Raw genomic sequence first — 14,737 nt, forward strand, 5'->3', positions numbered from 1 at the left:
CCACATGCATTGTTGTCACAGGATGGTTGTAAGGTTTGATAAATCAATTAAATTAACTCGACAATAAAGTCAGTATAAACTGTTTCTTCAGTGTTTCTTAATGATACATTAATTAAATAAAGCAATATATCTAGCCGAGAGTCCAATTACTCAAAATAATGGGTTGAGTGCAATGATTGGGGAAGTATTCACTAGCGACCAAATGATCATAAGATAAATTGCAATCCAAGTTTGAATTTGTTGGTCCACAACTGATTTGAAATGCAATATAAATAATTTTGTTTTAAAAAAAAAAAATAAATAAATAAAAAGAATGAAAAGGTCATGGTGTCTACAACTGCATTATGCTTAAAGTACAATAGGATGAACTATCCAACATGCTAAAACAAATGGAAAACAATAACATTTATAAACATAGCTGCAAGCAGCAATGATCTGGGCCAAGCACTATACAAAGAGCTCCAGCACAACGGAAGCACAACATTTAAAGGGGCATTCAGTAGTTCTCTAGCTAGCGTTAGCATTGCTCTTCTTCGTGTACTTTTAGTACCGATGTGACAGTGGTGTTAGACGCTGTACTGCCATCTTTCGACATGGATAAGCATGATCATCTCTGCTGCCCCAGCCAGCTGTGGAATATCATTTGCATCTGGAAAATGTCGGAGTTTGAGGTAATTTCTGAAGTCATTTATTACTACTATAATATAATTGCTTTGCCTAAAAACAAACAACAGAAATCAAGTGAGCATGCTTCTGCTAAGAACAGATTATTATTGTCCCTCATATCAATAATCTTTGGAGATTGTCTACGTTTCACGTTATTTCTAAAGACCGTTATTACCTTTATTAGAGAACTGCTTAGCATTAAATGAACTCATTTTTGACTAACTCATTTTGTTTCCAAGCAACCAAAGTCATGGTTTACACAAAATCCACAACAATCACTGTGCTAAGCTACTTTGCACTAAACGATTGAAGACGCCAATGCCTTACCGTTACTGATGTTTATTCTAGTTTTTTGCCTTTGCTGGTCTTTCTCTCTTCTTGCTTCAGACCTTTTTTGCTTCATCAGCAGTACAGCTACTGCATCTCCCGTTGTCTCCACTGCTAAAGCACGATAAATAAATATGTTCCTTTGTGTTCTTTTCGCTCTTCGCATCACCAAACAACAACATAAGCATAGCCAAGCATATCTACATAGGCGGCAGCCAATAAGCGTAAGGATTCCCTTCTTCAACGTTTAGTGAAACACTGCGAGTCATGTGATTTCAACATGGTGAAACACATTGAAGGGGGTGACCCGTACCATGTAGAATAAAACACATTTTTATAGAAAACTATTGAGTACAGTATGAAGACTGTACTCATAATAGTTTTCTATAAAAAGTGAGGCCATACTCATGTGAATGTACACCATTCGGATCAAACTTTGTTTAGAGTCAGCACACAAGTGTGGGTTATCTTTCAAACTATAGGTGGCGCTGTCTCCAAACTGCTCGGGTATCCTCAGGACATGATTTCGATGATGCATACCAATTTTCTTTTAAGATTTATCACTTTTTTTTTCTTTTTTTTTTATAAAATTCAATATAACGGAGAGACAGTATAGCCGATATGGGGAAACATGATATTGTTGAAATCCTCATGACCCATGGAATCCATTTACGCCATGGTTTTTGAATATACGGTTCAAAAGTTATGGGCAAAAATAGCAATTTTTCAAATATTTGACCTATAGGTGGCGCCGTCTCCAAACTTTGAATGTATCCTCAGATCACGGTCCTGATAAAGTATACCAAGTTTTGTTTCAATACGACAAATCATTGCCAAGTTACAGCCTCACATCCAGTTTAAGTTCACCTTGTTAACTTGGCGCTTCTGTCACAAAGACGAAAATCAAAATTGTGCTCCATTTCTGTGCGGCTCAGTCTGGAGATTATTTTGCCTTGTTTGGCAAAATTAGGCAAAGTTTGAAGGGCATGAACTGTTTTGAATGTAAATGACACAATCCAAGATGGTGGCCACTGTAATGAGTGGGGTTTTAATCAGGAGACTAATCAGATGCAAAAATAATTTTGTTTCTAGCGCAAACGGTTCAAAAGATACACACAAAAGAAAAGTGAATCTTTGTCATGGTGGTGGCACTATAGAGTATGTCCTAGAGACCCCACATTTGGTATGGGGGCTATTCATGACCACCCCTAACAGTGTGCCAAATAAGATACAATTAATATTGTTCCGATTGATAATGACTGTTTTAACAGTCTATACATGTGTGCATTACGCAGTGATTTTAATCAAATATACTTAACACACGAATATGTAGTATGCGTGGCACTGGCATATGATCAGTATTGTTCCAATTGATAACATGTTAACCATTAATATAATTTTTTACATTAGATTTTTTTTTGCTAATCACCCCTCAGACTAGGGATGCACTATTAACCGCGATTAAAAATGTCACTGTAAATTTAAGCACAATAATTCAGAATCTACGGATAAAAACAGTGAAATGTGGCAAAAATATTATGTAAACAAATATATAATAAAAATAAAGTGTTTTTCGGTGTAAGCCTACATCTTTTGCTATGGTTACGAACAGTTTTCAGCTAACGACCCTGCATCAGTGTGGAGAGGCCTGAAAGACTTTACCAACTACAAGACACCATCCTCCAACACTGTAGGGAATCAACAACTGGCTAACGACCTGAATGTGTTTTACTGTAGATTTGAAAAGTCCATTCTCACACCCCACACTAGCTTTGACCTTCACAGCACACAAACATTTACACCTCCTGCCACCACCCTCCTCCCCTCTCCTGCTACTCAACATGCACTTAAGATCTGCGAAGATGATATGTGTCTTCCGGAAACAGAAGACAAGAAAAGCACAGGGCCCAGATGGTGTTTCACCCACTTGTCTAAAATCCTGTGCTGACCATCTGGCCCCCATCTTCACACAGATCTTCAACAGATCACTGGAGCAGTGTGAAGTTCCCTCCTGCTTCAAAAGCTCCACAATCATCCCCATTCCAAAGAAACCCAAGATCAAAGGACTTAATGACTACAGACCCGTCGCTCTGATGTCTACCCACCCTGTTAGAACTGTACACATCCAGAGTGACGAAAAGGGCTGGCAAAATCACTCTTGACCCCATTCACCCAGCACACTTCCTTTTCGAACTGTTGCCCTCTGGCAATACAGAGCACTGAACACCAGAACAGCCAGGCACAGGAGCAGTTTTTTCCCTCAGGCCTTCAACCTCTTGAACAGTTAAAACTGCCCCCAAATACTTTCCTTTAGTCAATACAACCATGTGCAATATTCAATCCATCCATTCCTACTTATATCCATAAAATATATCCTACCTCTTCTTCAGTACATCACCTGCACATAACTGTATATAAAATATTCTAACAACATTATTGTGCTATTGTATATTTCTCTTTTTTATCTGTTATATCGTATTTTTTTATGTCACTATATGTATATATGTTTAAATGTACACTGGCGGCCAAAAGTTTGGAATAAAGATCTGGCTCTTATGGAAAGAAATTTCATACTTTTATTCACCAAAGTGGCATTCAGCAAATCACAATGTATTGTCTGGACATTAATAACGTGGGAAAATTACTATTATAATTTGAAAAAAATATTCAGAACTTCTTAAACTACTTCTAAGAGTTCTCATCAAAAAATCCTCCACATGTAGCAATGACAGCTTTGCAGATCCTTGGCATTCTAGCTGTCAGTTTGTCCAAATTCTCAGGTGACATTTCACCCCATGCTTCCTGTAGCATTTGCCATTGATGTGGCTGTCTTGTAGGGCACTTCTGACACACCTTACAGTCTAGCTGATCCCACAAAAGCTCAATGGGGTTAAGATCCATAACACTCTTTTCCAATTACCTGTTGTCCAATGTCTGTGCCCACTCTAACCTTTTCTTTTTGTTTTTCGGTTTCAAAAGTGGCTTTTTCTTTGCAATTCTTCCCAGAAGGCCTGCACCCCTGAGTTTTCTCTTTACTGTTGTACAGGGGCGGACTGGGAAGAGAAATCAGCCTGGGATTTTACATAGAAACTGGCCCAAAAGTTGTTGTGCTTTTACAATTATCTTTTGTCCAATGTCTGTTTTCCTTTATGTGGAGTGGACTTTTTATGTGACCTATTACTCATCTGAGGTAACGGCACTTCGATGCTCCGGGGCGAATTCAAAACTGCAATTTTTGCTTCCTCTAAGGGCACTGCTAAGGGAGGGGATGCCCCTTGAAAGCTAGTTTAAAAAGTGAAAAAAAAATATAATTTTCTCAAAGGGCCATTCCACAAGACTGTTAGCGGATGGTACATTCATACAGTAATGCCATGTTTCTTTCAGAGTACACACTTCAAGGGCTCTGCATTTCGGAGTGATCAGGGCATAGGGAGGATCACTTGCAATTGGAATCTGCCCCCCGATCTGCTATACCGCGTGCTCTTAAAGGCACCTCTTTTTCATTAATACACCCGCAATTTACAAAGAAATCTCAATAACACATTATTACTGTTATTGTGAGATTATTATACGATTTTAGTTTAAATATTCTACTTTAATTATAAACATTTCTCTCCTTTTCCTGGATGACCAAAAGGGCACGTTTAGATCTGTGATTGCTTGCGCCCCTGCTGCCCCCCTTCTGTACACGTCACAGCTCCGGTTACATTGAAGCGCATCATTTTGCGCCCGGGATGCAGATAAATGGTGTTGTGCCCTACATTGGAGTGTCTCTTATTATACCTTCTATTTACTTCTTGTATTTATTAGTTGTCCTATTGGATGGCTGCACTTGGAATCCAAATATCCCTAAGGAACACATCCATGAACATGTTCAACTGTGATATATGCCTTTTTTGCCTCAGTGCTGTAGCATAAGAAAATGTGCAAATAATCGCAAAACTGGCTAACCGTGATTTTTTTTCTCATATGGTAATCTGTCAAAATCTTACACCGCGGTATCCCTACTGTGTGTAACCATGTTAAGCCTGCCAGTCTACTTGCCCAGCAGGTGAACTGAAAGAGTTTTTAAGAGTCTCTCGTTGAGCAAATCAACAGCAAACTCACTTCTGCAGCTTGTAGAGAAATCCATTTTCTTTTCTTAATCTGTTAGCTAAATAACTCTTTGCTTGTTGTTTTGCAAACTTGCCAAGTACTACTTCTCATCAGTGACGGGCAGAGGGCAAGGCAGACCAGCTGAAAGGTGCTTTGCGTCACCTACCCTACCAGTGTAAAATTGCTTGTCGATTAGCGGCACCTATTTTCGTGATCATTCGTGTCGCTTACTATGTTAAAGGGCCTTTTATCGGCGATTCACCTCTCATAATTTGGTGTGCCAAGGCCATTATTTGGTAAAGACCTCTTCATGCCGCTCTTGGTCTTCATTAACATCTGACTGCACCACCTTATTGTAGGATTATCCACGAACGAAGCCTTCAAATGAACACAACACCAAATTCCACAGATCAGAGAGAGCCCCCACGAAGCCATTAGAGAGTCATAAAACTAATCCATGGTGCCTAAATTGCTGAAGGAGACCGTCTCTACCATTCCTGCTTAATCTCAAACTAGGGTTTGTAATGACAGAGCTAACCCATATGGACAACCCTTCTTTGTTCCACAAACTTAAACCCTCTGTAAGACCAAATGGCCAAGTAAGACCTTGTGACCTTAAATGCATAATTCCACAGCCACATCAGGAAACGGAGACTCGTGAAGGAATCCATGAACATTGTACTTTCACTGAGTCAACCCTGTAAAATGTACAGAATGCATTTAGATCCACAATGTACACAATACCTAGCCTTGCTAGATAATTCTGAAAATTACTTTGACCTGTGATTACTTTTATAACTTACGAATTAATGATTATAGCCAATGTACCTTTTAAAATGTGTAGTGATTTGTAATCACTTCTAACTAACATATCGATGATTATAATCTTTAAATCTTGTACTATTCAAGTCTGCACCTGTTAAAATACCCCGACAATCAGGTTTCTCATAATGTGTAATGTATTAACCATGTTGTAAAACAAATGAATTAACCAGTATTATTGGTAATCAGGGATTTTCATGTTTTGTTACTTACACGTGTAATATTTATGAAAGTATGTCACATTTAGTATGTAAATGCTTGCTTGTTTACGTAGAGAATGTTGATGACAACGAATGTCATGTCTCTTGCAACGCTTTCAAGATATAAAAGTTCATGATTAAACATTCACTATTTTTGAGTGGGAATTTTGCACATAAAGGATCGTAAATTAACTCTGAAAAGGACAGACCAGTCGACCATGTGACTCTGAAAAGTCACTTCTGATTGGCTCAGGACACCTTTGGGGGTGCGGCCAATGTCAGTTCAAAACTTTCCTACCAAGAAAAAACTCAGGCTTCTCTCTTGCAACGCTCTCTAGAACTCCCTCGTGGTCTCCCCTTCTTCGGCTCTCTTGCTTCTTCCTAATCCTCCGTGCCATGTATAGTCCAAGAAAAACTCGGGACACAAAAGTCCAGAGGAAGCCTCTCACTCTCTGCTCTACGGTTCAGAAATCCAACGGGAGTCACGAGTCCTTCTTGCAGAAGGCAATCAGCATCAGCACCAGAAAGTTATTCCAGACAATAACTATCCAATCATTACAGAAGTCCAAAACATCGACGGAACGCACTTTCTACAAGAGCCAAAGAACCAAGCAACACAAAGAATGCAACGCAAAGAAACGCAACGACACGCAAGTACATCTCCAGACTTTTGAAAGTGCTGGTGTATTAGTTAAATACATTGGGTAATCCGATAGCAAATCGATGTAGACTCGAAGGATAAATGGTTCTTAAGGCATTGTCACCAGACTCCATAAAGTTCATTTTTCTCTGTATTGATCTTTTATTTCACATTCTGTCAATACTCACCAACCTGTTTCATGTTTTATGTGTTAGATTATATTATGTTTAGAATAGCAATAAAGTTTGTCTGTATTCAAAGATAATTTGACTATGGTATATTATGATAAATAATCTCATCCCTGTTTTTAAAAGATTTTGCTTCAAAACTGTACCTAAATATGTGTAATATTATTTTCAATAAGCCATGAGAATAATATTACTCCAATAAGAGAATTAATCATAATTCCCTTATTAATGCTAATTCCTTTCAATAGAAATTGTGAGTGGATACAACGAGATGTTGTATTACGATTTTAATGGTGGAGAATTTTATTCAGACAAATAATCGAGTTATTTGTCATTTATCTAATTTATAATGGCTGTCGAACGCGACTAATTCCATTATAAATTTCCTTACATAATAATGTAGAATAAGGACAGTTTAATTTAATTCCTAGCTCACACATACTGTTTCCAGACATATAATGGTGGGGGTACGCGGGCACTTTAACCCATCCCGTGTACATTTATACTACCAAATTTCCTACATATATTGGTGGTCGAATGTGGCCAAGATTCGTAAACAAAGTAATTATTTACATATAAATACCCAACATTATCGTGAAGCCTAGCAGCAGAAAGTAAAGATTGTGAATCTGCCCTCTACTGCTTTTCCTGCAATGCCAGGATATGCAAAGTTGAATTTTTTAACTGAATTTGAATCACTGAAATGTTAGAGGAGAATTTGTAAAATGAAATAAAACGCACAAATATTACCTGTCCAATAATAAAGATATAATTATCTTTATATATATACCTAATACATATATATATATATATATATATATATATATATTAGAACTGAACTTTGGAAGGTGAATATTTATTAAATTTTTTAATGAAAAACTTATTATATAAAATATTTTCAATTGAAACATTCACTGCTTTACAGCCAAGACAAATTGCAGCCTCAGAAAATGCAACTGCTGTTAATGCAATGCGTTTATATTTCAATTCAGCATGCCTTTTTAATATTTTTCTTATATCTTTGATACAAATTATATCATACATTTCTCATTATCATACTTCAAAAATGTTTTCTTTACAGTAACATGCACTGATCAGGAACATGCAAAGTAAATAGGGTCCATTTTTATTTGAAAGCTGACTTTAAGAAAAGCACTTACCACTGGGAATCTCAAAGAGAAACAGGCCTGCTTGTCCAGGCTGGCTGAGAGTTCCCCCAATAGTTGTCTGAAAGAGTTGGCTGGGAGTTTGCTGAGTGGGTGTAGGTGTGGTGTTCTGCAGACCACCCAGTGCCACACCACCACGTCCACTAAAGATGGTGGCTGCTGTGGCAGTTGGAGGTAACTCTTGAGCACTAACTCCACTTTGAAGAGCTGAAATGGCTGACTGAGGCAAAAAAAGGTTGATGGATGGTTGGTCCGTAGGGGAGACGGGGGTTATGCTGGTGGTACTCGGAACAACCTGCATAGGTTGCTGGTCCTGAAAAAGTTCTGACTGTGTTGAAGGCATACTGGCAGATGAGTCGCTCACGATCGAAGTCTGATCCTGAAAAGACATGGGCTCTGATGAGTCTTGTGGGGCAACACTTACAACACTGGCTTGGGGAAACATAATTGATGGATTCTGAATTGGTTGGGCAGGAGGGACTGTGGGTTGGTTTGAAGAATTGTTCACAGTAACATTTTCAGGAATGGGGACAACTTGCATGGGTTGCTGCTCCTGAAAAATATTCTCTTGGAGGCGATCGCTTCCTAATGGACCTTGGTTCTGACCACTGAATAGCAGAGCCTGGGGCAGATCATGGGGGTTAATGGTCGTGGTACAGAACAATATGCCAGTCTGTGTTTGTTGCTGTGCTTGATTTTGAGATATTGTCGTAATATTTGTGAAAAGAGAAGCTTGTTCGGGTGTAGCCATCTGTTGTTGTTGGGGGGACTGTTGTTGTTCCATTGGGGTGGACAACTGGGCTTGTCCCTGAAAAAGTGAGACAGTCTGGGCTTCTGTTCCAGAAGTCTGCATGGGTGTGAGAAAAGCTATCTGTTGTTGCTGCTGGTTCTGGTTATTATCGGATGGTAGTTGGCTAGGCAACACACTTTGCGCAATAAACACGCTAGCTGAGGAAGCCTGCTGCTCTGACTGTAGATTGGTACTTGTTAGCATTGTCATAGTACCAGGGAATAAGTTTGCTTGGACCTGTGGTGCCTTTGTGGTTCCAAAGAGTACTGTTTGTGAGTCTTGTGTTTCAGTCAAGGGATTATGACTCTGAAAAAGCTGCTGTGGAGGCGAGGGTTGGGACGAAGGTTGCTGCAGAAAGCTGGATGTTTGAATGGTCATAAGACCGCCTGTCTGTTGGAATAGCGCAGTCTGCTGCTGCATTTGCTGCTGGGGTGGATTCTGGAGAAAACCTTCAGAGGGTTGTGATAAAGCACTAGCCTGTGTGGAGCTTTGTGGATTGCTAGTGAAGCTGGGTGTGCACTGCATTTGAATTTGTGTCTGCAAAAGTTCCGACTGCAATTGCTGCTTTAGGTTCTCTAATACTACCTGATGCTGAAGTGTTTCTAGATTCTTCTGATGCTGTTGCTGCTGTTGGAGATTATCGAGAAATTTTTGATGCTGCAGAGTGACTATAGAACTTTGTTGCTGAATGTTCTGAAGAACTTTCTGGTGCTGATGTTGATGCTGCAGGCTCTCTAAAACTTTGTTGTGTGTTTGCTGCTGCTGCAAGCTTCCAAGAGCCTGTTGCTGAAGGTTTTCAAGGACTTTCTGATGCTGCTGCAAATTTTCAAGGACTGTCTGTTGATGTTGTAGATCCACAAGTGCCTTCTGTTGCTGCTGTTGCAGATTTTCCAATATATTCTGCTCTTGCTGCTGCTGTTGCTGGTTGATTAAGGTACTCTCATTTCCACCCAGTCTTAAACTGTTCATATTTTCCTGGACGTGTTGCTGGAGACTCTCTGCTGAGAGTGCTGAGCTGTAAAGCACAGAATTTAGCTGCTGCTGTGCTTGCAGCTCTCGTACTGCTCTCTCCAGCTGTGTAACCCCTTCCTGGGGCAAAAGTGTCTGAACCTGTGGCTGCTGGGATGAAGTAGACTGAGACTCTATGCCCACTAATACCATTCCACTTCCATCTGAACTGTTGTCTTCTGGAGACAAAGTCTCCGGGGTTTCTCGCAGGAATTGCTGAGGGACCTGTGGAGAAACAGGCTGAAGAACTGTTGTGTCTTCAGATAAGGACACTTGGAATGATGCAGGTGAAGAAATGTCCTGCTTCGGAATGGTGGACAAGGTTTCTTGAGTAAAAATTTGAGCCGCAGGCTGTTGTGAGTCAACAGGTTGCAGTGGCACAGGGCTCGGAAAAGACTTACTGCCAGAGGGCAGGACGGTATTTATCTCCAGGATTTGTTGGGTTGAACTAAGGGCCTCTACAGGCTGGATTGCGAAAATAGGGAAGGTAAAAAGTTTAATTTTCATGACCCATTCATAAAATAAGTACAAGTCACTACTTGTCTTAAGTAAAGGATAGTAAGACAAAGTTTGGAATTTTAGACAACCCTAGGCTAGCCTGTCAAAACACTGAATCAAAAGGTATTGGCCTTATATTACAGTACCTTGAAAATGTTTGAAGGTGTTGCGTTGCAGGAGACTTCCATAGGTTCTTCTCGTTTGACCACAGGTAACATTACAACAGTGTTTAGACATCTGGTCTCAGTTTGCATTGCTGCAAACAGCCAAAAACACATAAGCTCAAACTTTAAGAGTATCACAATAAAAGTGTATGAAATTCAATGATTAGCAGGAGCAGGAGAACCACACCTTTTATCTGTTCTTCAAAAGTGCAAGTCTTGATTGTGGCTGGCAATTCTGACTTCACTGGGATATCAACTTTCTCTGTAGGAAAAAAGTTTAAATAATGTGTTATGGCTTCATCTGCTAATACAGAAATTCAATCTTAAATTCTGCTTGATATAGGGTTGTCACCAGGGACTAAAAACGTTTCAAGGAACGAAAACCGAACGCAACCAAATTTTTTGCAGAACGTAACCGAAAATGGGAACAAAGTGATTTTTAATTGTTCTGGAGTGAAAACATCATTTTTAAATGCTGGTAACCAATTATAACAGGTTAATTTCGTTCCAATAATTTTTCATGAAACCAAAGAACAAAGGGTTTATTCAATTTAAAAATTAAACGTGCTTTAATCCTGAAGGAAACTGCCGCATCACACATTTCTTTGCCTAATTGCCCATTGCGGATGTCACATTATCTGAATGAAGTCTTTTTTAACAAGTGTGTATAATTACTACATATATATGTACGGCTAATCCAGATACAAAAAAATAAAATAAACATTATTAGAGGTAAAAAGTATATTTCTCAGTTGTTTCAAAGTCTTCACTGAATTATTGTTAGATATGATTAAAACAGATTTGATGCTGCTGGGTTTTGACTGAGAAGCAGATCTGTAATTAAAATTATATTTAACTGTTAATTCACTGTATGCTCGACAAGATTTCTATGCTGACTCATCCACCACAAAGGAAAATAATTTATTGCTTATTTTAGCTTATTTAGGTGAGGCAAGTGGCTTATTTTGGGCTTGTTTATCCAGACCAGGTCGCTTGTTTCTCTTGCGAGATCTGGCAACACTGCAACTGGTATTTCACCCACCCCTTAGAGCAGAGTACTGTCATTTTAAAAAGAATGTTATTAACTGTACTTTTATTTTGTTCTAACTGGTTACTATTTGGAAAGGAGGATGCGGAACTTCTGAACCGCAGCGAAAAAATACAGTTTTTGCTCAGAACGAACTGAAATGAAAAAAAAAATGAATCCCTGGTCGTCACCACAGCAAAAATTTTGTAGTTAATACCAATAAGGAGGGTTGTCACAGTATCTTTATACTAGGTAAGGTTAATGTATCTTTATACTGTGTTGTGGTACTATACCAGCATGTTGTTTGTATAAAGTGATGAATGGTTCAGCTATTCTGTTGTTTTAATTCTTTACAGTTTCATACTACTGTTATTATCATTAACAAGTTTCTCCATTGATAATCATTCAAAAATAGATGTGTCTTCTGACAAACAATTATATGTTTACAATAAACATTTAAATTGCAATTATTTAATAACAGTATAGTATATCGTTTTCCAGTGACAGATGGAATAAAGGACTAAAATTCCTCATCTGTTGCCATCTGTTGACAAGTGATTGGTTACGTGACAGCTGATCCCGGAAATGTAGCATGATGACATATTAGATGGAAATCAACTTGTGGGTTCAATGACATACGGGATGTTTTAATGTCCATGCACACAACTACATTTTACATTACATTCTCTTCACAACAGGGCTGGACTGGGAATAAAAATCAGCCCAGGAAAAATAGACCATCTGGCCAACGCAACATTTGAGTTGGGATGCAAATGTACATTTACTGATATTAACCAATAATATCTGTAAAAAGTTTACTTAACACCAAATTTATGTAGAGCTATGTTCAAACATTCTGACCTTAGGACTTCTTTACTGATACTGATCAGATGCACTGCACCGTTTAATCAGGTTGCACCATTTCATCACACTTCTGGTGTTTCACATGCACTGCAGAAAATAGTAGAGCTTAATAAAAAATAAGAGTGGGGCAAGCATCTGACCCTTGATTGTTTTGCGGTCCGACGGGGGGAGGGTGGCCCACTACTCGACTGGCCCACCAGGAAAAGTCCCAGTGCTCCTGATGGCCAGTCTATAGCTGCTTTACAACTTAAAACAATTATTATTTTGTATTATTTAGTGTTATCAGCACGGCATATAGCTTAATCGTAACTTTGCTTGACAAGTTTTATTATTTTTGGCCAATTAAATGTTATTTTTTTAAAATACTTGTATTACATAAATAAAATACAATATTGCATTAAAAGCATCCTCGCATTAAAAACATCCAGTATGTCTCATCTCCAATCGTACACTATCAAAACATCCATTATGTAATCGATTCAATAAAGCCTGTCACAGAAAAACAAAGGAAGCATTATTATATTCCTTCTGAGCTATTTGTTAATTGTCTATGTGCATATACATCAGATAAATGTCTTTGGCTGTTGTGTCTTGCTCTCTAATCAGTATCTCGCACCACAAGCAATGTGTCAAGTTGACAGGAGCTCAATTTCGAAAGCATGCCTTGATTCCCACATTTTGTTCCAATGTACTCCATCTAGAGTCTTGTTTTAATAACCCCAATTGCAACACTGCGCTCAGATACATGCTGTTACTGCAGTGTCTGAGCCCCAAATACCACTTTACAAATTAGTTCAGCCCTATCCCACAACTACCTGGTCTACACTGCAGTAGAATTTGTAATTTAATACCAAGTTGGCAAGATTCAATCTGCTGTCTTAATGTGATTTAACCAAAAAGAACTCCCCTGGTTCAACATCCTTATTTGGTCTGCAACAACATTTCTATCAAAGAATCATAGGCCAAACACCATTCTAACCGCAAAACAAAACACCACCTCTAAAATTAGACCCAAATGATTGGTTGAAAAGTATGATTCAAGTCCCTAACTGCAGTGATAACTCCATAATCTGATTGGTCTCAACTGTGTCTTGCATTTGTAATGTTTTCCAACTCTTAGTTTGGGTTGTTTTGTATGCTGGGTGCCAGACAGGATTTCTGTCATTAGTTCAAAGTAAAAAAAAACGTACAAAGATCTTGTGTCTTACACAAAACCCATAACTTAATGAGATGAAGGTTCACACACTGGTAATCAATGCAATAATAACCACTCTTGCTCTTAAATAGAAAAAAAAAAAAAAAAAAAAAAAGAACATTAAACGCAACAGGACTCAGATAAGGATTTGCATTCCAATCTGTATATTCAAAATTTAGCAAATTCAAGTGTCTCAAAATTGCCTTTTTATTTAGCAAGGAAAGAAAGAAAAAACAAAAACAAAAATCAATTCAAAATTGTCCAGCCACAAAATAGGCTAAAAAAAAAAAACATCGGTCCAGTTCACCAGGCAATTAGTTAGTCCAAACAGTAAATAATCAGCAGTAAAAGACAGTTCAAATAGTCAAAGTAGTAGGGAAGAAAAGGAAAAAATATTGCCCCTATCAAAATCAGTCAACAGTCAAGTCAAACAGTAATCCACAATTGTACTCACGACTCCTTGTTTAGTAGTCTGGTCCATATTATCCGGGACTTCTTAGGCATTGTACAGGGCTGGAGGCTCCCACTCTGTCAATCCAGTTCAGGTTTTGGAAGTTTACACTCGTCTTACAGTTTTCCCAGCAGCATCTCAACAACTGTCAGCTAGTCACATAATGACGAGGATACTTTCCTTTGCGAAATCCAGAGTGCGCGATCGCAGTATAATGCCGACGGTAAGCACTCTTGCCGTGGATAAAACAATAAATCGCTACGGGAGACTTCACCAGGAGCTCCGCGAAGTACACTCAACGCCACCCGACAGCCACCGCCATCTTGCCGTGAGTGACGCACGTCAGCCAAATAAAGGTAACTAGGGGCTGAACTAAAAACGTCACCATCTTGATTCAGGCCGTATAGAACGATGACTGTAGATCCATAGAATATTTACATATCTGTGATATTTGTGGATAATGATCACAGATTAATTTTACAGATGAATGATGACTGATAAATGCAAAACAGATGAACAATTAATTGCAATTAATTTAATGATGACATCGTCACACTCCCCCCCTCCTTAAGAAAAACCGGCCATTAGGGGAAAGGTGCCAATCAGATGTCTTCAAATGTTTTTCTCAGTAAATCC

The 14,737-nt window shown here is 38.7% G+C and overlaps 1 protein-coding gene across 4 annotated transcripts in view; it reads right to left on the reverse strand.

Annotated features, from left to right (window-relative positions):
* The window catches only part of LOC127437446 (nuclear factor of activated T-cells 5-like), an 87,628-nt gene that overhangs the window by 14,819 nt on the left and 58,072 nt on the right, over positions 1-14,737 (reverse strand). For 3 of the 4 annotated variants that reach the window (XM_051692361.1, XM_051692363.1, XM_051692364.1), the window contains 3 exons: positions 10,752-10,826; positions 10,547-10,656; positions 8,099-10,367 (listed from right to left, as the gene is read on the reverse strand). In XM_051692361.1, coding sequence (XP_051548321.1) covers positions 8,099-10,367; positions 10,547-10,656; positions 10,752-10,826 — 2,454 coding nt within the window. The remainder of the gene's footprint in view (positions 1-8,098; positions 10,368-10,546; positions 10,657-10,751; positions 10,827-14,737) is intronic. The other variant, XM_051692365.1, reaches the window with a different exon arrangement.

The sequence above is a fragment of the Myxocyprinus asiaticus genome, chromosome 48, assembly GCF_019703515.2.
Source record: "Myxocyprinus asiaticus isolate MX2 ecotype Aquarium Trade chromosome 48, UBuf_Myxa_2, whole genome shotgun sequence".
Classification (NCBI taxonomy): Eukaryota; Metazoa; Chordata; class Actinopteri; order Cypriniformes; family Catostomidae; genus Myxocyprinus; species Myxocyprinus asiaticus.